Source organism: Babylonia areolata, chromosome 28 (assembly GCF_041734735.1).
Source record: "Babylonia areolata isolate BAREFJ2019XMU chromosome 28, ASM4173473v1, whole genome shotgun sequence".
NCBI lineage: Eukaryota > Metazoa > Mollusca > Gastropoda > Neogastropoda > Buccinidae > Babylonia > Babylonia areolata.
This window is the reverse complement of record NC_134903.1, coordinates 18,428,785-18,453,784: the sequence shown is the minus strand read 5'-3', so window position 1 is coordinate 18,453,784 and position 25,000 is coordinate 18,428,785. Positions and strand designations below refer to the sequence as shown.

The following is a 25,000-nucleotide window of genomic DNA, read 5'->3' as shown; positions in this document are numbered from 1 at the left end:
AGAAAGAAAAGATCTGAGCACATCACTCCTATTTTGCAACATCTCCACTGGCTCCCTGTCTCACACAGAATAAAGTATAAGATCAGCACTCTATGTTATAAATGTATTCACAAATCTGCCCGTTCCTATCTTTGTGGCTGCCTTCACCTCTACACTCAGTCTCGCTCTCTACGGTCGGCTTCGGATCCCCTCTTTTTACGCATACCCAGATTCAAACACGCCACTGTTGGACGCCGTTCTTTCTCTGTCTCTGGACCTTGTATTTGGAATGAACTTCCTCTTTCGCTTCGTCCGCACTCAGCTCTTTCAAGCCTGGCCTTAAAACCCACCTCTTCACAAGATAACCTCCCTCCCCTGTCTCTTCCTTGTCTTCAGTTTCTTCAGTTTTAGAGTTATGCATGCGTGTAAGTGACTGGTGTGAATGCGATTAGATTTGTCTCTGCACAAGATTCAGCGCTGTATAAATACTATCATTATTAATACCACCCTACACCTGCTAACTCACACTGCATGTATGAGGAATGAGAGAGTGGAGGGAGGAGGGAGGAGAGACAGAGAGAGTGTCATCAATCTAATTTTTAACTTTTTAACTGGCAGGGTAAATAAACAAAACGTTCAAACACGTAAAATGATACGTATCTGTCTGAGTGTGCAAGTGTGTGTGCCTGAAATCTGAATGACAATGGAAACAAATGATGAGCACCCAATATTTGCTGTCAGTCGACTCTACCCAGGTAGGCAACCTGACCCTGAGTTTGTAAAGTGCTTGGATCTTGGTCTCCAACTGAGGATAGGCGCTATATACAAGTATCCATATCATTCATAATTTTTCTTTCATGTAAAGTGCCCTGAGTGAATAGAGAGAAAGCGTGCTATACACATGTGGATATAATTAATAATAATAATATCATCATCACCATGATCATCAGAGATGATGAGGAGGAAGGTGGCAGAATGGTTTAGACGCTCAGCTGCCAATACAGAGGGTCTGTGAGGGCGTGGGTTCGAATCCTGCTCTCGACGGACGCAATAGCCGAGTGGTTAAAGCGTTGGACTTTCAATCTGAGGGTCCCGGGTTCAAATCACGGTGACGGCGCCTGGTGGGTAAAGGGTGGAGATTTTTTCGATCTCCCAGGTCAACATATGTGCAAACCTGCTAGTGCCTGAACCCCCTTCATGTGTATACGCAAGCAGAAGATCAAATACACACGTTAAAGATCCTGTAATCCATCGGTGGGTTATGGAAACAAGAACCTACCCAGCATGCACACCCCCGAAAGCGGAGTATGGCTGCCTACATGGCGGGTTAAAAACGGTCATACACGTAAAAGCCCACTCGCGCATATATGAGTGAACGTGGGAGTTGCAGCCCACGAACACAGAAGAAGAAGAAGAATCCTGCTCTCGCCCTTTCTCCCAAGTTTGACTGTAAAATTAAAAACGGAGCGTCTACTCTTTCAGATGAGACAATAACCCAAGGTCCCATGTGCAGCACGCACTTAGTGCACTGGAAAAGAACTCATGGCAACGAGAGTGTTGTCCTCTGGCAAAATTATGTCAAAAGAAATCCACTCTGATAGGTAATAATAATAATGGATACTTATATAGCACACTATCCAGAAATCTGCTCTAGGTGCTTTACAAAAACGCTTTTGTTAACATAAAACATTACATCTATGTTACGCACACAAACCAAAATGTGATTACACACACACACACACACACACACACACACTGCATACATACATTTTAACATACATGTTTATCTACCCTAACACATACGCACACATAGACAAGCACAAACTTACATAAACACACGCAGACACACAATACACATTCATATACATGCATGTAGTTATGTACACATACGTATATATACACACATAGTCAAGCACAGCTAACACAAAGGAAGTGGACCTGCCACAACTGAACTTATTGCTGAGGGAAAAAGGAAATTTTCTATCTAAAATTACGTTTAAATAACATACTTACCGTGACCCAACTAGTACAGACTCCGGCAGGGGTCTGACATTCCTGTCCTGTGCAAACTACTATCCGCCTATGCGGAGAAAACGAAACTACGGCCGATAACCTCCCGGAAGTAGGTAACCTCCCCTTTGTCCCGCTGGTTATCGCCCTCTTTTGACGGCAATATGCCATCACCAGCGCAGCGAGCAGGGAGAACAGGAAGCGGGGAGGATGGGAGGGTCTTAAATTTGGGTCACGGTAAGTATGTTATTTAAACGTAATTTTAGATAGAAAATTTCCTTTTAATTACACATACTTAACCGTGACCCAACTAGTGCAGAACAGCGTGACAAGGTGGAGGGCTCGCCTGTTCTTAAGGTAAGTTTTGAGACGAGATTTAAAGGATGCGAGGGAATCAGAATGACGGAGGTTATCAGGGAGCTTGTTGTACACAGATATATAAGCAAGCACTCAGGGCCTGACAAGCACGTCAGGTTATGCTGCTGTCAGGCCTCTGCCGAGCAGATGTGGTGCACCGTATATGGATTTGTCCCAACTCGGTGACGCCCCCTTGAGAAACTGAAACTGAAACTGAAACGTCACAGAGAGGAGGAGTTTGTATTATACTCCCTGTTTGGTGATACATATACTTACCATGTCAAACTGATGCAAACTAGGCCTACCGGTTTGCTCTGCTTGGCCAAATTTCGCGCGGCTAACAGTGAAAAGACGAGCCGTCTTGCCTGGTCCGCTCTTAGCCAAACGCCTCTAAAAGCTATAAGCTCTGAATCATTCCTTTGGCCAAGGCTCTCCACACCATCTTGTCAGGTTTACACCCTGTCTCGTCTAACGCTTTTTTTTGGCTATTAAGCGTATTCATTTGGCCTTATTTTGCTGCATGCGGCTTGTCTGTATTGTATTCTTACATTCTGTGTACTCGATTTGACTCGGTCCCCTCGATTCGTTCGTTTTTCTCTACCTCTAAGTCGATCCTGTCTTTCCTAGTCTCTGTTGGGGATCGGATTTTCCCTGGGTGCCTAGGGCAGTACCTTCTCCAACCTCGATGCCCTCCAGAGCCAGCAGTTCCTTGAGGCGCGTCACCTCCTCCTTCAGTTCACGGATCAGACGGGCGTTGGGATCCTCGTTCACCACCGCCTTGCACACGATCTGCTTGGCTCGATCCGCGTATCTGTTCAGCATCAACATCAACAACTGATGTACAGGAATGAATCAGCTGAATGAAAAGTCTGCTTGGCTAGATCTGCGTATCTGTTCAACATCAACTGACGTGCAGGACTGAACCAGCTGAATTAGAATGTGCTTGGTTCGATCTGCGTTATCTATTCAATATCAACATCAACAACTGATGTGCAGGAATAAATCAGCTGAATTAAGAATCTGCTTGGCCCAATCTGTGATATACAGGAGGAGTTTGTATTGTACTCCATGTTTGGTGATACATATACTTACCACGTCAAACTGATGCAAACTAGGCCTATGGCTTTGCTCTGGGACAAGGTGTTCCAGTTCTCGGCCCTCCCATTTGGTCTGCATCAGTTTGACATGGTACAGTATATGACACCAAAAGATTGTTACACATCAACAACAATGCTCAAAGAACAGAGATCAGCTTTTTTAGAACTCATTAACTGCTCTAAATTTACGGACTGTTTAACCTGTGAATCTGTCAAATATGAACAACAATACATGAAGAATGGCAGTATATTCAGTTTTATTTATGATCTGTTTGGCACGGTCTGCATCTGTTCAACATCAACAATAATGCTTGATAAACAGGAAAGAACCATTTCAATTCATGATGTGTTTGGTCTGATCTGCACATCTGTAAAACATGAACAACGCTTCATAAACAGCCGAGATTCAGCTTGACTGACGATCTACTTGTCCTGATCTGCGTGTCTGTTCTACATCAACCACAACACTCCATGAACTGCAATAAATCAGCTTTATTTATGATCTGTTTGGCCCCATCTTTGTTACCCTTTACTCATTAAAATTTTTTTTTTTTTTTTAAACAAAAAAACCCCCCCAAAAACCCAGATAATATTGAAATGAGAAAAGTGTTAATACTTTAACCAGATGTTTAATCACAATCACCAGTACATGTGAGCGGACACTGCCCAAACAAATTCCTCCTCCTGTGTACCTGTCAAACACAACTCGTAACCCTCCATAAACAGAAATAAATCAAGTTTTATTCACGACGTGCTTGGCCTGATCTGCATATTCATTAAACGCTTGTTTTCCTCATTCAACAAGACACGATAAATATGTTTTCACACATGCACCCGCCCAAAAACATGCCCTTCTCAGACCCCCCCCCCCCCCCCCCCCAAGAGTTGTTGCTGCATTCGGACGGGCGCAACAGCCAAGTGGTTAAAGCGTTGGACTGTCAATCTGAGGGTCCCGGGTTCGAATCACGGTGACGGCGCCTGGTGGGTAAAGGGTGGAGATTTTTACGATCTCCCAGGTCAACATATGTGCAGACCTGCTAGTGCCTGTACCCCCTTCGTGCGTATATGCAAGCAGAAGATCAAATACGCGCGTTAAAGATCCTGTAATCCATGTCAGCGTTCGGTGGGTTATGGAAACAAGAACATACCCAGCATGCGCACCCCCCGAAAAACGGAGTATGGCTGCCTACATGGCGGGGTAAAAACGGTCATACACATAAAAGCCCACTCGTGTGCATACGAGTGAACGCAGAAGAAGAACCTGCTGCATTTCACCTGAGGGTGCTGAGGGTCTCGTCGTAGTTGATGTCCGCAGGACTGAGAGCAGCCACCATGGCTGTCTTGGAGTTACCTCCTGCACACAGCACACAGGGCAGGGGGGTGAGGCTGGTTAGTAGTAGTAGTGGTCATAGTCACAGTAGTAGTAGTAGTAGTAGTAGTAGAAGTAGTTGTTGTTGTTGCAGCTGACAAGACAAGACAAGACAAGACAAATTCTTTATTTCGAGGATAATAGATAAGCACTGGTGTGCTTTTTTACATCCAGTCCCTGCCCTGAATAGGGTCTACACTACACAATATTTAAATGAAATGAAAGCATGGTGTTAGTAGAGATACACAACAGAGGGGAAAAAAATATGCATAAATCAAAACAAAAACAACAACCACACACACACACACGCACGCACACACACACACACACACACACACACACACACATCATGATGATGATGATCATAATAAAAACTACTGTTGCTACTACTGCTACCACCACTGGTCCTGCTGCTGCTGCTGCTGCTGCTCCTACTACTACTACTACTAATACTGATACTACTTACACAGTTAAATTTGAGTTCCAACTATACTAAGTACTAGTAGCAGCTGTGGTGATTCATTTATTCATTCATTTCGTCACTAATTCATTTACCTATTTATTCATTATCTATCTGTTCATCTACTCATTCATTTATTTATTATTTTTCTTCTTCTTCTTCATTTTATTAGCATTATCATTATTATCATTGTTTATAGTCGGAACTCAAATATAACTGTGTAAGTAGTATCAGTAGCAGCAGCAGCAGTAGTAGTAGTAGTAGTAGTAGTAGTAGGAGGAGGAGCAGCAGCAGCAGGACCAGTAGTGGTAGCAGTAGTATCATGATCATTATTATTATTATTATTATTGTCATCATTATTATAAAAAATGTTTATAACCTGAACACAAATAAAATCAAACATGACAGCTTCAGTTTCAAAGATATCATCAAAGCTGAAACTGACCCAAGAGGTGAGACTCACCCAGGTTTTCACGTAGAAGCCAGGTGAGAACGGAGTCTCTGTAAGGGATGAACTCTGCTTTCTTCTTCCTCTTGTGAGCCTGGCATCACACACACAAACATGTAGCGTGAAACTGTGCCTCTGTGTGCGTGCGTGTGTGTGTGTGTGTGTGTGTGTGTGTGTACGTACATGCCTGTATTCACATTTTATTCCTGTACCCCTGAACACAATCCAAACCATAACACATACCACAGCATAATATCACCCATTACTTTACATCCATCCAGCATTCAAAAATAAATCAGGCAAACGCACAATTCTCACATGCCAAATTGTCAATGAATAAAACAGCATAAACTGACACAATATGCATAAAAAAAAAGGGCAACCAAACAAAGCATTACTATAATCAGTGCAAATCAAAATCATCACTTTTAACACAGTGAGGCAAAAGTAAAACCAAAAAGAAATGAAAAGCATAGGAAAACATGTAAAAAAAATATTAAAAAAAAAAAAAAAAAAAAAAAAATCATGACCAGTTTCAATAAACACATTCGCAGTGAGGCAACCTTCCATATCGTTAATTACAAATACTGAAATAACCAACCATATTGTGGACATGATCAAACCAAACTCAAAAAACAAATCCCTATAAACCAGTGACTAAGCTCTTTACGAGGGCTTCTGACAAACAATACAGGTTGCTACTGCCAAAAGACAGAGAGAGAGAGACAGACCGACAGACAGACTGTGAGACAGACAGAGAGAGAGAGAGAGAGAGAGAGAGAGAGAGAGAGAGAAACAACAATTTTAGGGTTTACTTTCTAGCTAATTTGCGTCTCTAAAAACAAGAACAAAAGTTATGGCACTTTGTCCCAACACAAAACAATTTTAGCGTTTACTTTCTAGCTAACTTGTGTGTCTAGAAACCAGAATAAAAGTTGTGGCACTTTGTCCCAACACAAACTGTTTTGATCAAAGAACATGTTCCGACTCTTTGTCAGCGCCAGGCTGACAGATGCAGGTGAGGGGTGGAGACAAAGGGGTATCACTTTCAGACCACACAGATTTTGGTCAAGTTCCCCAAACTTCAACAACAAGAATAACAAGAGAGGCAAGGCCTTCAAGACTCGCTTGTGATACACTTAAAAAAAATATTTAAAAAATCTAATAAAATGTGTTCTGTATTTGTTATTATAAAGCTTCGCGTTAAAAAAGAAAAAAAAAAAAAAAAGTCCTAACCAGATTCGAATGAAGTCCCCTAGCATTAATTACAGAGTAATTTCCCCCCCTTTTTCTTTTACTATCTGCACCAAAACGTTTGCAAAAATAAATAAAACTTCCATGCTTAGCAAAAGAAGTTCCTGTCTGAACAAAAAATTATAATAATGACTGCTCTTGTTGTTGGGTCAGAATATCAGATCAAAGTGCCAAGTTTAGATAATACAAAAAATATAAATATAACAGTAAATGCAGTTTGCATATAATTAGGCTTCATTTTTGATTTTTTTGTGCCCATCCCAGAGGTGCAATATTGTTTTAAACAAAATGACTGGAAAGAACTGAATTTTTCCTATTTTTATGCCAAATTTGGTGTCAACTGACAAAGTAGTTGCAGAGAAAATGTCAATGTTAAAGTTTACCACGGACACACAGACACACACACACAGACAACCGAACACAGGGTTAAAACAAAGACTCACTTTGTTTACACAAGTGAGTCAAAAAAGGCTTGGGTGGTAACTGAATCCTTATACAAAACGCTTCAATCCAAGAACATCTTCAGACTCTGTACCTGGTGTACACATTTTATTGACTCACTTGTGTAAACAAAGTGAGTCTATGTTTTAACCCGGTGTTCGGTTGTCTGTGTGTGTGTGTGTGTGTGTGTCCGTGTGTCTGTGTGTCCGTGGTAAACTTTAACACTGACATTTTCTCTGCAAATACTTTGTCAGCTGACACCAAATTTGGCATAAAAATAGGAAAAATTCAGTTCTTTCCAGTCATCTTGTTTAAAACAATATTGAACCTCTGGGATGGGCACAAAAAAATAAAAAAAGAAGCCTAATTATATGCAAACTGCTTTTACTGTTATATTTATATTTTTTGTATTCTCTAAACTTGGCACGTTGACCTCTTATTCTGACACAACAAGAGGAGTCATTATTATCATTTTTTGTTCAAACAGGAACTTCTTTTGCTAAGCATGGAAGTTTTATTTATTTTGCAAACGTTTTGGTGCAGATAGTAAAAAAGGGAAATTACTCTGTAATTAATGCTAGGGGACTTAATTCGCTTTAAACTGATCTTTCTCATCTTAAACATTACATTTTGAAATTATACACAATACATAAAAAGCTTGGATTTTTTTTCTTCAGTATATCACAAGTGAGTCTTGAAGGCCTTGCCTCTCTTGTTATTATTATTATTATTATCTTTAAGATAGAGAAAGGGAAGAGTTGAAACAGGAACAGTCAATGGGCTGAAATAAAAAATCAGGAGCTGAAAGTTATACCCCCTGTAAAATTAATAACAGGTTTATAAATTTTATTTCCGTTTCTTAAATGACCAGAAAACAATTCACCGTTTTACCACCATTTATCAACAACCAGAAAAGAAATATAAGAATGGAATAACAACAATAATAACAACGTTACAATAATAATAATAATAATAATAAAAAGCCTCTGGTTAGAACAATTGCCAGTTTCAACATACAAAATTGTTAAAAGAGTTCAAACGGACAAACAACACTGAATGCAATCTTCAGCTCTCTGATGTGAATGTAGAATTATTATTTGGAGCCAGGTAAAAAAACAACAAAAGGTGCAAAGAACAAACATATATACAGACATGGGAGATGCTTGGCCTCTGGGGTTTATACAGGTCTTTTCAGAATTTCATTCCCTTTCTTCTTCTTCTTCTTCTGCGTTCGTGGGCTTCAACTCCCACGTTCACTCGTATATGCGAGTGGGCTTTTTACGTGCATGACCGTTTTTACCCCGCCATGCAGGCAGCCATACTCCGCTTTCTGGGGTGTGCATGCTGGGTATGTTCCTGTTTCCATAACCCACCAAACGCTGACATGGATTACAGGATCTTTAACGTGCATATTTGATCTTATGCTTGCGTATACACACGAAGGGGGTTCAGGCACTGGCAGGTCTGCACATATGTTGACCTGGGAGATCGGAAAAAATCTCCACCCTTTACCCACCAGGCGCCGTCACCGTGATTCGAACCTCACTCCCTTTCAAAATTCATTCACTTTTCCAGTCCATTCTGACACTGAGAGTGAGAATACGAATGAAAAGTGAACAAGACTACATGAGGATCTCAGTGCAGTGGGGTAGGGGGGGGGGGGGGGGAGGGAGGGAGGGAGAAAGGTGAGAAGGAGAGGGAGTGGGGGGTGGAGGGAGGGGGGCACAGGTTGTGATGGTGGGGAAAGAAATAGGATTCACATGTACATGAGCAGTTAGTGTTTCTTCGTAACAGGCAGGCCCAAATGCATCACTGTGCTGAACAAGACACACAGGCAGACAGGGAGAGAGAGAGAAAGATAGAAGGAAATGAATGTCAACACCTATTAAAACTTTTTTTAAACTTTTTTTTTTTTTTTTGGGGGGGGGGGGGGGGGGGTGACAGAGAGGCAGATAGAGAGAGAGAGGGGGGGGGGGGGGGTGAGGGGGGGGAGAGGAGAGAGAGATAAATAAATGTCAACACCTTTTAAAGCTTTCTCTTTATAACTTTCTGTTTAACATGTTATTTTTTTACCCCCCAACTCTCAAAGTCTGCCCCTTTTCTTCCCAGCACTCTTTCCTGGGCATTTTGTGCAGTGAACTGACTGATGAACTGTTGTCAATTTGTGCAGTGAACTGACTGATGAACTGTTGTCAATTTGTGCAGTGAACTGATTAACTGTTGTCATTTTGTGAACTGACCGATGAACTGTTGTCATTTTGTGCAGTGAACTGATTAACTGTTGTCATTTTGTGAACTGACTGATGAACTGTTGTCATTTTGTGCAGTGAACTGATGAACTGTTGTCATTTTGTGAACTGACTGATGAACTGTTGTCATTTTGTGCAGTGAACTGACTGATGAACTGTTGTCATTTTGTGCAGTGAACTGACTGATGAACTGTTGTCATTTTGTGCAGTGAACTGATGAACTGTTGTCATTTTGTGCAGTGAACTGACTGATGAACTGTTGTCATTTTGTGCAGTGAACTGACTGATGAACTGTTGTCATTTTGTGCAGTGAACTGACTGATGAACTGTTGTCACTTTGTGCAGTGAACTGACTGATGAACTGTTGTCACTTTGTGCAGTGAACTGACTGATGAACTGTTGTCACTTTGTGCAGTGAACTGACTGATGAACTGTTGTCACTTTGTGCAGTGAACTGACTGATGAACTTCTGTCATTTTGTGCAGTGAACTGACTGATGAACTGCTGTCATTTTGTGCAGTGAACTGACTGATGAACTGTTGTCATTTTCAAGTGATGGTCGAAATGTGTGTCCCGTTGCTCCATGGCACACTGAAACTGCTGTCCTTGCTGTTTGTGTGATAAATCACTATTCATGCATGCACACACAGACTTGGACACACAGACACACAAACACACACAGACAACATACACACAGACATACACACACACACACACACTACATACACATAAAAACAGACACACACACACACACACACACACACAAACCGACACAACACACAGATGTACATACAGAGACAAACACACGCACAAACTGACACAACACACACAAACACAGACACACAAACACCCACACACAGTCATGCAAGATAGGATACCTTCACCGTCTCTGTCTTCCTGCTCTTATTCTGCGGAGTCACTCTGACCTGTAAATAGCGCCATGCACGCAGTTTGCTGTAAGTGGTGCTCAAATCATACAAAGCCGAACGCTGACGAATCTTTGCAAAGTCGTCTCGCTCTCTTTTTGAAGGTTTCCCCCCCCCCCCACCCCCCACAACCCCCCCAACCAAGGTCACATCAAACAACTGTTTCACAAAACATGCAGGCATTTGAGAGACTGCACGATCAGGGGTTATAATAAACGCTTTACTATCACCATGTCTGAACAATGCCAACCCCCAATTCACGACCTAATGATACAAGTCGTAAATATTCATTGGTCAACAATCCCGGATTCTGGATCATTCAACTAGTGCATCGTTTTCTTTCCTCAGAATCAAAAGTTTCAACCTAACATTAATATTTTGGTGGTCTCAAAGGAGCAAAGTGGGTTGAATGGTTAAAACACTTATATGCCTGTACACTGTCCATGAGGGTCTGGATTCGAACCCCACTCTCCATTTTTCTCCACAAACTTCGACTGCAAAAATCAAACTGAGCGTCTAGTTATCTGGACGAGACCATAAACCGAGGTCCTGTGTGCAGCATGCACTTGGCACACTGAAAAAGAACCCATGGCAACAAAAGAATTGTCCTCTGGCAAAATTATGTAAAAGAAATCGACTCTGAGGGTTGACATAGTGTGTGTGTGTGTGTGTGTGTGTGTGTGTGTGTGTGTGTGTGTGTTATACTGTTGCCAGGCATCTCCCAAGGAGAATGTGGTGTAGCACATATGGATTTGCCTCCTTGAGAAACTGAAACTGAAACTGAAACCGGTCAGTCACAAAGGAGTTGAAACTTCCACTTTTGGGGTAAATGTAAGAGAAACAAAAACTTTGAACAAAACAATATTAGTAACCCCCCCCCCCCCCCCCCAGACTTTCCAGAACATGGCACAGATAAACTAGGGGGCAGACCACACTCACAACTCCCCCCCCCCCCCCCCCCCCCCCCAAGATTTGTTAAGTGCAAATTCCAAGACGTCTGGTTAATTGGAAAAAAAAAAAAAAAAAAAAAAAAAAAAAAGGCTGGTTGGTTAGTTTTGTATGAATAGGGAAAGATACGTATCACTGCTGCAGACCATTCTCTGGTCAGATATCTACACACAAAAAGCAGAGAAACAGAAAGAAGAAAAACATAACAGAAGAGAACTTTGTACAAGGTGAGAGGGAGAGGAGAGTGACAGAGAGGGAGACAGGCAACACTCAGTGAATGTGAGACGTTGTCAAAAACATGACAACGATAAACTGACATTCAAGTCCCGCTTCGCATAACTTGCATATTCTTCTCTGAAGACCTTGTGCTGTCCAGCTCTCGCTAGAGAGTTTCTTATCACTTGCCTTGAAAGTTCATATAAAAACAATGTACAAACAATATCAAAGGCACTACGTACAAACAATATCAAAGGCACTACGTACAAACAATATCAAAGGCACTACGTACAAACAATATCAAAGGCACTATTTTCCGCATGGTTTTGTGTCCATAGGATAGGTGCTTTGCCATGATTTCACTCACTCCATCTTCATGTGAAATGAGTACCCGACTTCAGTTGGGGAAAGTTAAAACAGCTGAATGAGAGGACTGGGCACTGCCTTCCCATGCCAAGTTCTAGACATGGTGGATATCTTCTTCTTCTTCTGCGTTCACTCGTATAGACACAAGTGGGCTTTTACGTGTATGACCGTTTTTACCCCGCCATGTAGGCAGCCATACTCCGTTTTCGGGGGTGTGCATGCTGGGTATGTTCTTGTTTCCATAACCCACCGAACGCTGACATGGATTACAGGATCTTTAACGTGCGTATTTGATCTTCTGCTTGCATATACACACGAAAGGGGGTTCAGGCACAAGCAGGTCTGCACATATGTTGACCTGGGAGATCGGAAAAATCTCCAACCTTTACCCACCAGGCGCCGTCACCGTGATTCGAACCCGGGACTCTCAGATTGACAGTCCAACGCTTTAACCACTCGGCTATTGCGCCCGTCGATATGAATTCACTGCCTTCCCATGCCAAGTTCTACACACGGTGGATATGAATTCACTGCCTTCCCATGCCAAGTTCTACACACGGTGGATATGAATTCACTGCCTTCCCATGCCAAGTTCTACACACGGTGGATATGAATTCGCTGCCTTCCCATGCCAAGTTCTAGACACGGTGGATATGAACTCACTGCCTTCCCATGCCAAGTTCTAGACACGGTGGATATGAACTCACTGCCTTCCCATGCCAAGTTCTAGACACGGTGGATATGAACTCACTGCCTTCCCATGCCAAGTTCTAGACACGGTGGATATGAACTCACTGCCTTCCCATGCCAAGTTCTAGACACGGTGGATATGAACTCACTGCCTTCCCATGCCAAGTTCTAGACACGGTGGATATGAACTCACTGCCTTCCCATGCCAAGTTCTACACACGGTGGATATGAATTCACTGCCTTCCTATGCCAAGTTCTTACACACGGTGGATATGAATTCACTGCCTTCCCATGCCAAGTTCTAGACATGGTGGATATGAATTCACTGCCTTCCCATGCCAAGTTCTACACACGGTGGATATGAATTCACTGCCTTCCCATGCCAAGTTCTACACACGGTGGATATGAATTCACTGCCACTATGGCTGTAAAATAGCTACAGGCCCTTTAACCATTAAGTCTGTCTGTTGTGCAAAAAAAAAAGAAAGACATGACAGTCTTATTACAGAAAAAAAAAAAAAAAAAAATCATGGTTTTGACATCGTCTCACATACATAGGATCACACACACACACAAAGCGAAAAAAAAAAAAAAAAAAAAAAAAAAAAAAAAGTGTATTGCTTTCATCAAAGGCAGTGTGAGTGTTGTTCACCATTCCCAGAGAGAGAGAGAGTCAGAGAGAGAGAGAGGAAAGATAAAAACATACTGCACTCTGAAGCTGCTCCTGTTTGGACTACGAAGGTGAGAAAAAAAAAAAACATAAAAAGACAGAAAATCAAAATTCAACCTAAGAAAAAAAAAAAAAAAAAAAAAAGCAAAATATCATTATGAAGATGATATTCGAAACAAAACAAAAAGCATGCGCATAAACAAACACTTGAATCCATCCCTAATCACGCAGGCAGACACACACCCACATATTCACTCACACAAAGGAGCAAATCACCCAACACACACACACACACACACACACACACACACTCTCCTTTACATACAGAAGCAAAATCTTTGCACATCAACCCACACACTAACACAACTCATTTACATACACATGCAAAATGCAAACACACACACACACACATACACACACACATACACACACAACCTGCACTCACACAACTGCAAAATTCTCACCCAGGTGCACACCCACAACACTTTAAAAAAAATTAATCATTCATTGCCATGATGCCGCTGGGTTTGCCAGGTAAAGACAAACCCACAATACAAGAACCAACCAACCTCCTGAACAAAAAAAAACATGGCAGTATTTATCCAACATAATGTCACACAATCAGTAATCAAACAAAATAAGAACAAAACACACAATGAATACACACACATGCAAATTTTCCCTCCCACTCTAACATGCACATGCACACACACACACACACACACACACACACACACACATCCAACATAATGTCACACAATCAGTAATCAAACAAAATAAGAACCAAACACAATGAATACACACACATGCAAATTTCCCCCCCCCCACTCTCTAACATGCACATGCACACACACACACACACACACACACACACACACACACACTCTCCGCACATACACAAAAACACAACCAATATCAAACTCACAAACCAACACAGCAACCTCTTACATTGGTGGGAGTGACTGATTTTTGAAATACTTTAAAGTTCTTGGACAAGGACCTGGGCCGCTTAACCTGAATGTGTTTCTTCAAAATAAAAGAATAGAAAACAAGGCCTTCAAGACTCACTTGTGACAAATTAAGTCCCCTAGCATTAATTACAGAGTAATTTCCCTTTTTTACTATCTGCACCAAAACGTTTGCAAAATAAATAAAAATTCCATGCTTAGCAAAAGAAGTTCCTGTTTGAACAAAAAATGATAATAATGACTCCTCTTGTTGTTGTGTCAGAATAAGAGGTCAAAGTGCCAAGTTTAGAGAATACAAAAAATATAAATATAACAGTAAAAGCAGTTTGCATATAATTAGGCTTCTTTTTTTAATTTTTTTGTGCCCATCCCAGAGGTGCAATACTGTTTTAAACAAGATGACTGGAAAGAACTGAATTTTTCCTATTTTTATGCCAAATTTGGTGTCAACTGACAAAGTATTTGCAGAGAAAATGTCAATGTTAAAGTTTACCACGGACACACAGACACATGGACACACACACACACAGACAACCGAACACCGGGTTAAAACATAGACTCACTTTGTTTACACAAGTGAGTCAAAAAGCACTACTACAAAAAAAAAAAAAAAAAAAGAAAAAAAAAAAAGAAAAAAAAAAGAAAGAAAAATAGACAATTGAAAAAACAATTATCCATATAATATGGAACTACTCCAAGCCAGTCTGTCAGGTCAGATAGATATATCTGCTACTGGTAACCTGGATCCCAGTACTGCCTGTCACAGGGTCGAATTGCTGGCGACTAAACCAGCACCCCCACCAGTCCTCTCAGGAGGATGGTGAGGACGGTGGCCAGACACCCTGGTGGAAATAAATGACCCATCAAAGGGCGCCAGCTCTGGAGAGCTACCTGCGGCCACCTAGCTAAGGGTGTAAACCCTGACAGTAAATCCGGTGCGGGGCCCCTAAGGCGGTTGGGTGGCAAACTTTTGTCACTTTCCGGCAGCTCCTGCGGGCGCGTTGGCAACAAAACGTAACAGCCTTGCTGTTCCTTTGGATCTGTCAGCGAGGTGGAGAGGGGGGACAGGCTGCATGGGCAACAGCCTGTCTTTTGTATTACATTGCCCAGGCTTATATCCATCCATATTAGGTCGGATATACTCTATCCATGGTCAGCCATGACCGAAGGAGGCCTACTACTAGTGCTACTACTACTATTACTCCAAACCATGCTGACACAAAAACCTTCAAACTACCAAACACCAAACACAAAGAAAAAAAACCCAGCACATTACTACCATGCTACAACTCTCACACTACTGTTAACATCAATCTTACAGAAACAGACAGTTCACTATGACACTAACATTTTCAAACAACCACAGCAAGTCCCATATCTCCAGTCTACATAAGCAAAATAAATATATTATAAAAAAAAAAAAAAAGAAGAAAAGAAAACACACACAGAACAAATCTTTCTTTTTCTTCTTCTGCTTCCGCAGACTGGTTAAGTCCAACTGCCCGTGAATGGTGTTATCAAAATCATTATCACCTCAAAAAAATCAGACACGGCACAATATCCAAAACCTTCACTCCGACACGGAAGAACTTTCAGACAAGTCTCCCAGTGGGCGACGGGACGGGGCGGACAATCACATCTCAACATGCAACATTCAGTGAAATGTGTGCATTTGTATTTGTAGTTCTTTTTATCACAACAGATTCCTCTGTGTGAAATTCGGGCTGCTCTCCCCCAGGGAGAGCGCGTTGCTATACTACAGCGCCACCCTTTTTAATTTTTTTTACTGCGTGCAGTTTTATTTGTTTTTCCTATCAAAGTGGATTTTTTCTATAGAATTTTGCCAGGAACAACCCTTTTGTTGCTGTGGGTTCTTTTACGTGCGCTAAGAGCACATGGGACTTCAGTTTATCGTCTCATCCGAATGACTAGCGTTCAGACCACCACTCAAGGTCTAGTGGAGGGGGAGAAAATATCGGCGGCTGAGCCATGATTCGAACCAGCGCGCTCAGATTCTCTCGCTTCCTTGGCTTGCTCCTGGCAAAATTCTGTAGAAAAATCCACTTTGATAGGAAAAACAAATAAAACTGCAGGCAGGAAAAAATACAACAAAAAAAAGTCTGGCACTGTAGTGTAGCGACACACCCTCCCTGTGGAGAGCAGCCCGAATTTCACACAGAGAGAAATCTGTTATGATGAAATACAAATACAAATAAATACAAATACCAAAGAAGACTGGAGGCTCTTGAATAACAAAAACTTTATTCCCCTTGGTAGCAAAGAGGAAAAGTGCAGGCTAGGATGTAGGGGGAAAAAAAAACAACTGTACAATTAAAATTACCACAGACAAGTCAAGAAACAAAGAGGGCTTACAACTGGTCCGTAGCAAAGGAAACTAAAGCTGAGTCTAAAGTCAAATCTTCTCATGCCAACCCACTGAGGTACAAAACAAAACAACAACAACACATCAAAAAACAAAAAAAAAAATACCCCCCTCTCCGCCCACCCCCCGCCCTCCCACACACACACACACATACACACACACAGAGAAGACTGAAGATTAGTCAAGAACAATAACAGAGAAGACCAAAGCTAGGTCACAGACTAATACTGTCTCAGGACCAGCCTACGCCAAAGGCTGTTAACACAGGTCTATCCTCATCCGCCTTCTTCTTCTTCTTCTGTGTTCACTCGTATGCACACGAGTGGGCTTTTACGTGTATGACCGTTTTTACCCCGCCATGTAGGCAGCCATACTCTGTTTTTGGGGGTGTGCATGCTGGGTATGTTCTTGTTTCCATAACCCACCGAACGCTGACATGGATTACAGGATCTTTAACGTGCGTATTTGATCTTCTGCTTGCATATACACATGAAGGGGGTTCAGGCACTAGCAGGTCTGCACATATGTTGACCTGGGAGATCGGAAAAATCTCCACCCTTTACCCACCAGGCGCCGTCACCGTGATTCGAAACCGGGACCCTCAGATTGACAGTCCAACGCTTTAACCACTCGGCTATTGCGCCCGTCGCCCGCCTTCAACAAAGTGATGGGTAATAATCTGACAGACAGGGAGACGGAAAGATCATGACTGACAGGGACAGTCTCTGACAGAGAGAAGGCTGGTCCTTGAGCGAGACAGAAAACGCAAACCATCTCACAACACACACGGCATGCATCATGACAACATCGATCAAACCACCCAATCAGCTTACTTTCGTCTCTGCGCTCTGCAATGGAATCGAACACCGCGCTGCTTTAGAGTCAAGCTCAAACATGCTACCACGAATGGCAACAAAGCTAAAGAAAATTTCACTACAAGAGAGCGTTTGCAATAGATAAAAAAATAACAGTTTAAAAAAAAAAAATTCAGATATATCAACACAGCTGAAGACAAGTTTCACGACAAGAGATAGCATTTATGATTAATAAAAACATAAATAGTTTTTAAAAAACTCTGATATATCACCACAGCTGAAGAAAGTTTCATGACAAGAGATAGCGTTTGTTATAAATAAAAATCATAGTTGACCAAAAACATCATATATATAAAAGTATATTATACATATTATCATTTAGGGGTCGATCCTGACAAAAAAACAACAACAAAAAAACCCACCCAACCCTCCAATAAAAGGAAAAAAAGAAAAATAAATAAACACATAAAATAATAGCAAAAGAGAAAAATAAATAAATATATAAAATAATAGCAATGAATAAGAACAGGAAGAAATATACTTAATCAACAAATACAGAGATGCCAACCCCCTGTCAGGAAATTTGGTAGGAACATTTTGGTATTTGGAAGGAACACTTGGGGACTCTGAGCCCCATCAGCAAAACGTACATTTCAACTTAATCCACCAGGCACAGACGCTGTTTCCCTGAGACAAAACTTTGATTCAGCAATGGTCTCTCTTGTCCGGGTAAACGATTCAGCTAGCTGACTGGTCCACTCAATGCTGTTTCAATGTTAACACGCACACGAGCAAAATCACTTGAGACCCAAGGTTAGTAGTGACTTGCCCTGGCCTCGTGATCCATAGGTCTAGATAGCGTCTGGGTAATGTTACGACAGGAAAGCGTGTGACCATGCTATGTTGTTGGAAATGAACTTGTCCGGAACAATTTTTGACATTTGCATACCATCGGAACACAAACTGTGAACGAGCGTAACAAACTATGGCAAAGTCCTAACAGTTGGCATCTCCGCAAATAACAAACACCAGCCCCATTACCCTCCGCCTACCCAACACTCACACGTCTTCACGCACTTACAACCCATGCCCACCCATGCACCACCACCCCAACACTCTCCCCAACTCTCACACCCTCCTCCTCCCCCTCCCTCCCCCACCCACCCCACACCCTCCTCCCCCACCCTCCTACACACACACACACCCTCCTCCCCCTTCTCCCCCCAAACACACCCTCCTCCCCCACCCTCCTACACACACACACACCCTCCTACCCCTTCCATACCCCCCCCACACACACCCTCCTCCCCAACCTCCCCAGACACTCTCTCCTCCCCCACCCACCCCACACCCTCCTCCCCCTTCCACACCCCTCCTCCCCCACCAACCCCCCACACACACCCTCCTCCCCCACCTCCCCACACACTCTCTCTCCTCCCCCACCCACCCCCCACACACACCCTCCTCCCCCACCCTCACCCCCTTCCCCACCCTCCCACACACTCTCTCCTCCCCCACCCACCCCACACACACACCCTCCTCCCCCACCTCATCCCACACACCCTCCTCCCCCACCCTCCTCCCCCACTCTCATCCCCTTCCCCCCCTCCCACACCCCCCCCCCTCTTCCCCCACCCACCCCCAACACACACCCTCCCTCCCCACCCTCCTACACACACACACCCTCCTCCCCCACCCACCCTTCTCCCCCACCCTCCCACACACACACACCCTCCTTCCCCTACCCTCACACACACACCCTTACTCCCACACCTTCACACACACACATGCACCCTCCCTCCCCCCCCCCACACACACCCTCCCTCTCCACCCTCCTACACACACACACCCTCCTCCCCCACCCACCCTTCTCCCCCACCCTCCCACACACACACACCCTCCTTCCCCTACCCTCACACACACACCCTCACTCCCACACCTTCACACACACACATGCACCCTCCCTCCCCCCCCGACCCCCCCACACACACACTCCCTCCCGCACCCTCACACACACACCCTCCCTCTCACACCTTCACACACACACATGCACCCTCCCCCCTCCCGCCCTCCATCTCTCCCAGTCCCCCCCCTCCCACCCCCACACACACACACACTGACCATCTCAGCGAGGGCGGAGATGACTTTGCCCAGGGTGGTGAGGGACTTGTTGATGTTGGCCCCCTCCTTCAGACGAGTGCCCTTGGCCCCTGTGGAGTCCGCTCTCTCACTGCCCGCCAGGTCCACCAGGCTGATCTTGCTCACCTGCACACACACACACACACATGCACACATACACACACACACACACGCACGCACACATATACATGTGCGCGCACACACACACACACACACACAGACACACACACACGCATGCACGCACACACACACACACACAGACACAGACACACACACACACACACGCACACACGCACACACACATGCACACACACACACACACACACACACACACACACGCACGCACGCATACCCACACATACACGCACGCACACACATACACACAGGCACAAACACCCACACACAAGCATGCACGGAAACACAGGCACACGCATGCATGCACGCACAAAGGCATGCATACATACACACACATAAATAAACACACACACACACACACATGGACACACATACACAGAGCAGTTATCATGTGTTTCATAGAAAAGACATTCCTACAGCAGACACGCACGCACACATACACACTCACACAAATACATTCAGTAATTTAATCAGATTAAGGCAAAGTCAGGCATTATCTAACAGGATAAAGCTAAACGCTTTTATAACAAAGTTCAGCAAAGATGTTAAACGCATATGTGAAGAATCTAATTCTAGCAAACACATACTCTTTGGATGTCAGAGTCTTAAATCGTTTTTATCAAACTTTATTCAAGATGTTATCTGCTATTGCAGAAGGCTTGCTGCATAGTCCAATAGGACATTTGTTATAGTTGTTACAGTTGTTTGATGTTAGTGTTTCCTTCTTTATTGTGCCTATGTCTCCCCCTTTTAATGTTTTATTTTTTCCAATGCTCTGTATCTTTCCCCACCACACACACACACACACACATACACACCATTCTTCACCCTCTGCCCAATTGTGTTCCCACCACCACGCTCTGCCCCCCCGCCCCCCCCCCCCCCACACACCCCCCCCCCCCCCCCGCCCCTTTTTTTTTTCTTCGTCTAATATCACTTAAAGTGGAAGACATTAACTCTCTCCATACGAACGGCGAAAGAGACTACGTTAACAGCGTTTCACCCCAATTACCATCATCAAAATATTGCAAGAGGAAGGCTCTTATACTGAAGAGGTGAATGTTGACAAAGAATACCACAATTCTTACGACGGAAGCTAAAGGTTGGGTCATTCAGACACCCACTGGACATCCGAGGGGTCTGTGTAGAGGAGAAGAGAGGACTGGCCGTACTGAGTGAGTTAAACTGAAGACTACTACTACTAACTACACACACACACAAATGTGTGCGCACACACAAACAAACAACCCCCCACCCTCCCCACCCACCCACCCACACACACAACAGCCTACCAAATCAAACCTTATTCAAAAACTAACAAAAAAAAAACCCCAACTCTTTTCCCTCTCCACTACTGCTCCTCTTCTCGTCTAACATCTTCTTTTTCTTCTTCTGCGTTCGTGGGCTGCAACTCCCACGTTCACTCGTATGCACATGAGTGGGCTCTAACGTGTATGACCGTTTTTACCCCGCCATGTAGGCAGCCATACTCCGTTTTCGGGGGTGTGCATGCTGGGTATGTTCTTGTTTCCATAACCCACCGAACGCTGACATGGATTACAGGATCTTTAACGTGCGTATTTGATCTTCTGCTTGCATATACACACGAAGGGGGTTCAGGCACTAGCAGGTCTGCACATATGTTGACCTGGGAGATCGGAAAAATCTCCACCCTTTACCCACCAGGCGCCGTCACCGTGATTCTCAGATTGACAGTCCAACGCTTTAACCACTCGGCTATTGCACCCGTCGTCATCTAACATCAAAGTGAAAAGATGTTACTGACAAAAAGAACAAGGTTACACCCTTATACTAACAAATCATCATTCATATAATTATATACACAATTTGCTCAGAAACTCAAACATCTCAAAACAGACCAAAACAACAAACAGAAGAAACCAACACTGACCTTTTCGCCCACCATCTTTGTCTCCAGGTCGTACTTTTTCTGGGTGAAGATGATGGTGAAGACGGCATGAGAACGACTGCTGGTCTCGTTCATGTTCGTGGCCGCCACCGTTCTGAACACCGGAGAAAAAAACAAAACAAAAAAAACCCCACCTTAGTCCCTTAAATCATTCAGTCCTATGTCTGAGCACTCAATTCTGATTCATCAAACTGCTTTATGACTTCCAAACTGAGTGTGGAAGCGAGATTTCTCTTGACAAATTTTAGGGTTTACTTACATTTCAGTTGCAATTTAAGCTTTTTTTTTCTTTGCAAGTTTTGTTCATGATTATAGATAATTATGTTTCAATACTCTATAAATGCTAAAGAGAGTGCTCTGAGATGTATACAGTCTTTCGATCCAGACAATGACATTTTAGAATTATCACTGTAAGCACTGACAGGTCAGGCAGGATTTGTGAATGATAAATGTTAACTGTCATTCTTTTAGTTATTAAACCATCTACAAATGACTGCTAAAACTTCCAGTGCAGGGAGGGCTATGCAGACTGCAATTCTGGCTGTGCTGAGAGGGATTTTGAAACTGCTGTACCTTGATGAAATGAGATCTGTGAGCCATGAACCTTAACTCTCTCCATACGAACGGTGAAAGAGACGACGTTAACAGCATTTCAGCCCAATTACCATCATCAAAATATTGCAAGCGGAAGGCTCTTATACTGAAGAGGTCAATGTTGACAAAGAATACCACAATTCTGATGACGGAAGCTAAAGCTTGGGTCATTCAGACACCCACTGGACATCCGAGGGGTCTGTGTAGAGGAGAAGAGAGGACTGGCCGTACTGAGTGAGTTAAAAGTGGTGTAACTGATTTGAAGTCAAAAGTAATGCACCACCAAGAGTGAAGAAGTCAAGTATGGAATTGTGACGGACATCCTGACCTGTAAGTTCTTCCCTCAGTGAGGTGACAGCCCTTCACTGACATCCTGACCTGTAAGTTCTTCCCTCAGTGAGGTGACAGCCCTGCACTGACATCCTGACCTGTAAGCTCTGTCTTACTTCAGTGAGGTGACAGCCCTTCACTGACATCCTGACCCGTAAGCTCTGTCTTACCTCAGTGAGGTGACAGCCCTCCACTGACATCCAGACCTGTAAGCTCTGTCTTACCTCAGTGAGGTGACAGCCCTCCACTGACATCCAGACCTGTAAGCTCTGTCTTACCTCAGTGAGGTGACAGCCCTCCACTGACATCCAGACCTGTAAGCTCTGTCTTACCTCAGTGAGGTGACAGCCCTTCACTGACATCCAGACCTGTAAGCTCTGTCTTACCTCAGTGAGGTGACAGCCCTCCACTGACATCCAGACCTGTAAGCTCTGTCTTACCTCAGTGAGGTGACAGCCCTTCACTGACATCCAGACCTGTAAGCTCTGTCTTACCTCAGTGAGGTGACAGCCCTCCACTGACATCCTGACCTGTAAGCTCTGTCTTACCTCAATGAGGTGACAGCCCTTCACTGATATACACAACAATCCAAATCATGTTTTTGCTTACCATCAAAAGCAAATATTTGTCATTCAAAAGTCGTGTATGCTTAGAAACAAAGAGCAATTTTATGTTAAGTACTGCCACATCAATTGGCATTTCACCGTTTCACAATAATAGTACAGATCTATCAAAACTTTCAACCTAAATTGTGTGATGCAACTGGTCTATATGTCTCAACCTATCGCAGTGTAATTGAGTCCCACTCGTATAAGAAATGCTCCAAAGAATTGTTTCCTCTCCATGCATTTATGCACTTACACCCTTACATATACGTGACTACTTACTGCTTTGTACTTTTGAACTGAATAAAAACATGTGGAGTGATGGCCTAGAGGTAACGCATCCGCCTAGGAAGCGAGAGAATCTGAGCATGCTGGTTCGAATCACGGCTCAGCCGCCGATATTTTCTCCTCCTCCACTAAACCTTGAGTCGTGGTCTGGACGCTAGTCATTCGGATGAGACGATAAACCGAGGTCCTGTGTGCAGTATGCACTTAGCGCACGTAAAAGAACCCACGGCAACAAAAGGGTTGTTCCTGGCAAAATTCTGTAGAAAAATCCACTTCGAAATGGAAAACAAATACAACTGCATGCGGAAAAAAAAAAAAAAGGGTGGTGCTGTAGTATAGCGACGCGCTCTCCCTGGGGAGAGCAGCCCGAATTTCACACAGAGAAATCTGTTGTGATAAAAAGAAATACAAACAAACAAACAAACAAACAAGTTAAAAAAAAAAATTTTTAAATCAAACTTTCCCTGGTGTCATCAACAACTTTTTCACCCATGATAAAACGGAAACATAACGGCCCCCCAAATCACCTGGCCTTGTTGCCCTCATCGATGAGATTATTGATGTCAGAGAAGGACTGCACGGCCAGCTTGGACAGGTCCTCCACGTAGGGCCCCAGCAGAGGGTGCTCCCTCACACGCAGGCTGTTCTTGTTGCTGGGGTTCAGCAGGTCTCGAACCCGCTCGCAGTAGATCTCCATGTAGCTCACCTGTCGTGGGGCAATGTGAATGCGGCATGTTTCTTCACAGTGTATCCTTGTATATATTGATATACACAGGCATAGACAGACACACACACACACACACAGACTCACATTCACACACAAAGACACACACACACACACACACACATACACAGATACACACACACACAGAGTAGGAATTTTATTTATGTAGTGCACATATTTCATCAAAGACTGTGTTTATACATGTATGCACACATAAAAAGATATTATAGTTTATCATGTTTCATAACAGAGTGTACACACACCCACACAAACACACAGACTAGATCTCCAAGTAACTCATGTAGCAGAGTGTTGAGTTAAATATATGTAACAGTTTAATATCATGCATACATACATACATAAAGACAAGACAGAGAGACAGAGACAGATATAGGTAAGGAGACAGAGAAGGTAACTTTGGCCTGCCCACTCACCTCTCTCTCTTTTCTTACCAGTAAACAGTTTTACCCCCACCCCCATCCCCCACGCCCCTTTGCTCTGAGCATCAAGTCCAATCTCTCTCTCCTCCCTCCCTCTCTCTTCCTCTCTCTCCTCACTCCCTCTCTCTCCTCCCTTGGTCTCTCTCCACCTCCCCCCACTGTCTCCCCC

At 43.5% G+C, this 25,000-nt stretch overlaps 1 protein-coding gene across 1 annotated transcript in view; it reads right to left on the bottom strand.

The window, feature by feature from the left end:
• The window catches only part of LOC143301915 (kinesin-like protein unc-104), a 174,959-nt gene that overhangs the window by 110,331 nt on the left and 39,628 nt on the right, over positions 1-25,000 (bottom strand). Inside the window, exons 7-13 of the mRNA XM_076616358.1 lie at positions 24,195-24,373; positions 21,833-21,944; positions 19,768-19,911; positions 17,665-17,679; positions 5,736-5,814; positions 4,719-4,797; positions 3,018-3,157 (exon numbers count right to left, since the gene is read on the bottom strand). Of these exons, the coding sequence (XP_076472473.1) occupies positions 3,018-3,157; positions 4,719-4,797; positions 5,736-5,814; positions 17,665-17,679; positions 19,768-19,911; positions 21,833-21,944; positions 24,195-24,373 (748 nt within the window). The remainder of the gene's footprint in view (positions 1-3,017; positions 3,158-4,718; positions 4,798-5,735; positions 5,815-17,664; positions 17,680-19,767; positions 19,912-21,832; positions 21,945-24,194; positions 24,374-25,000) is intronic.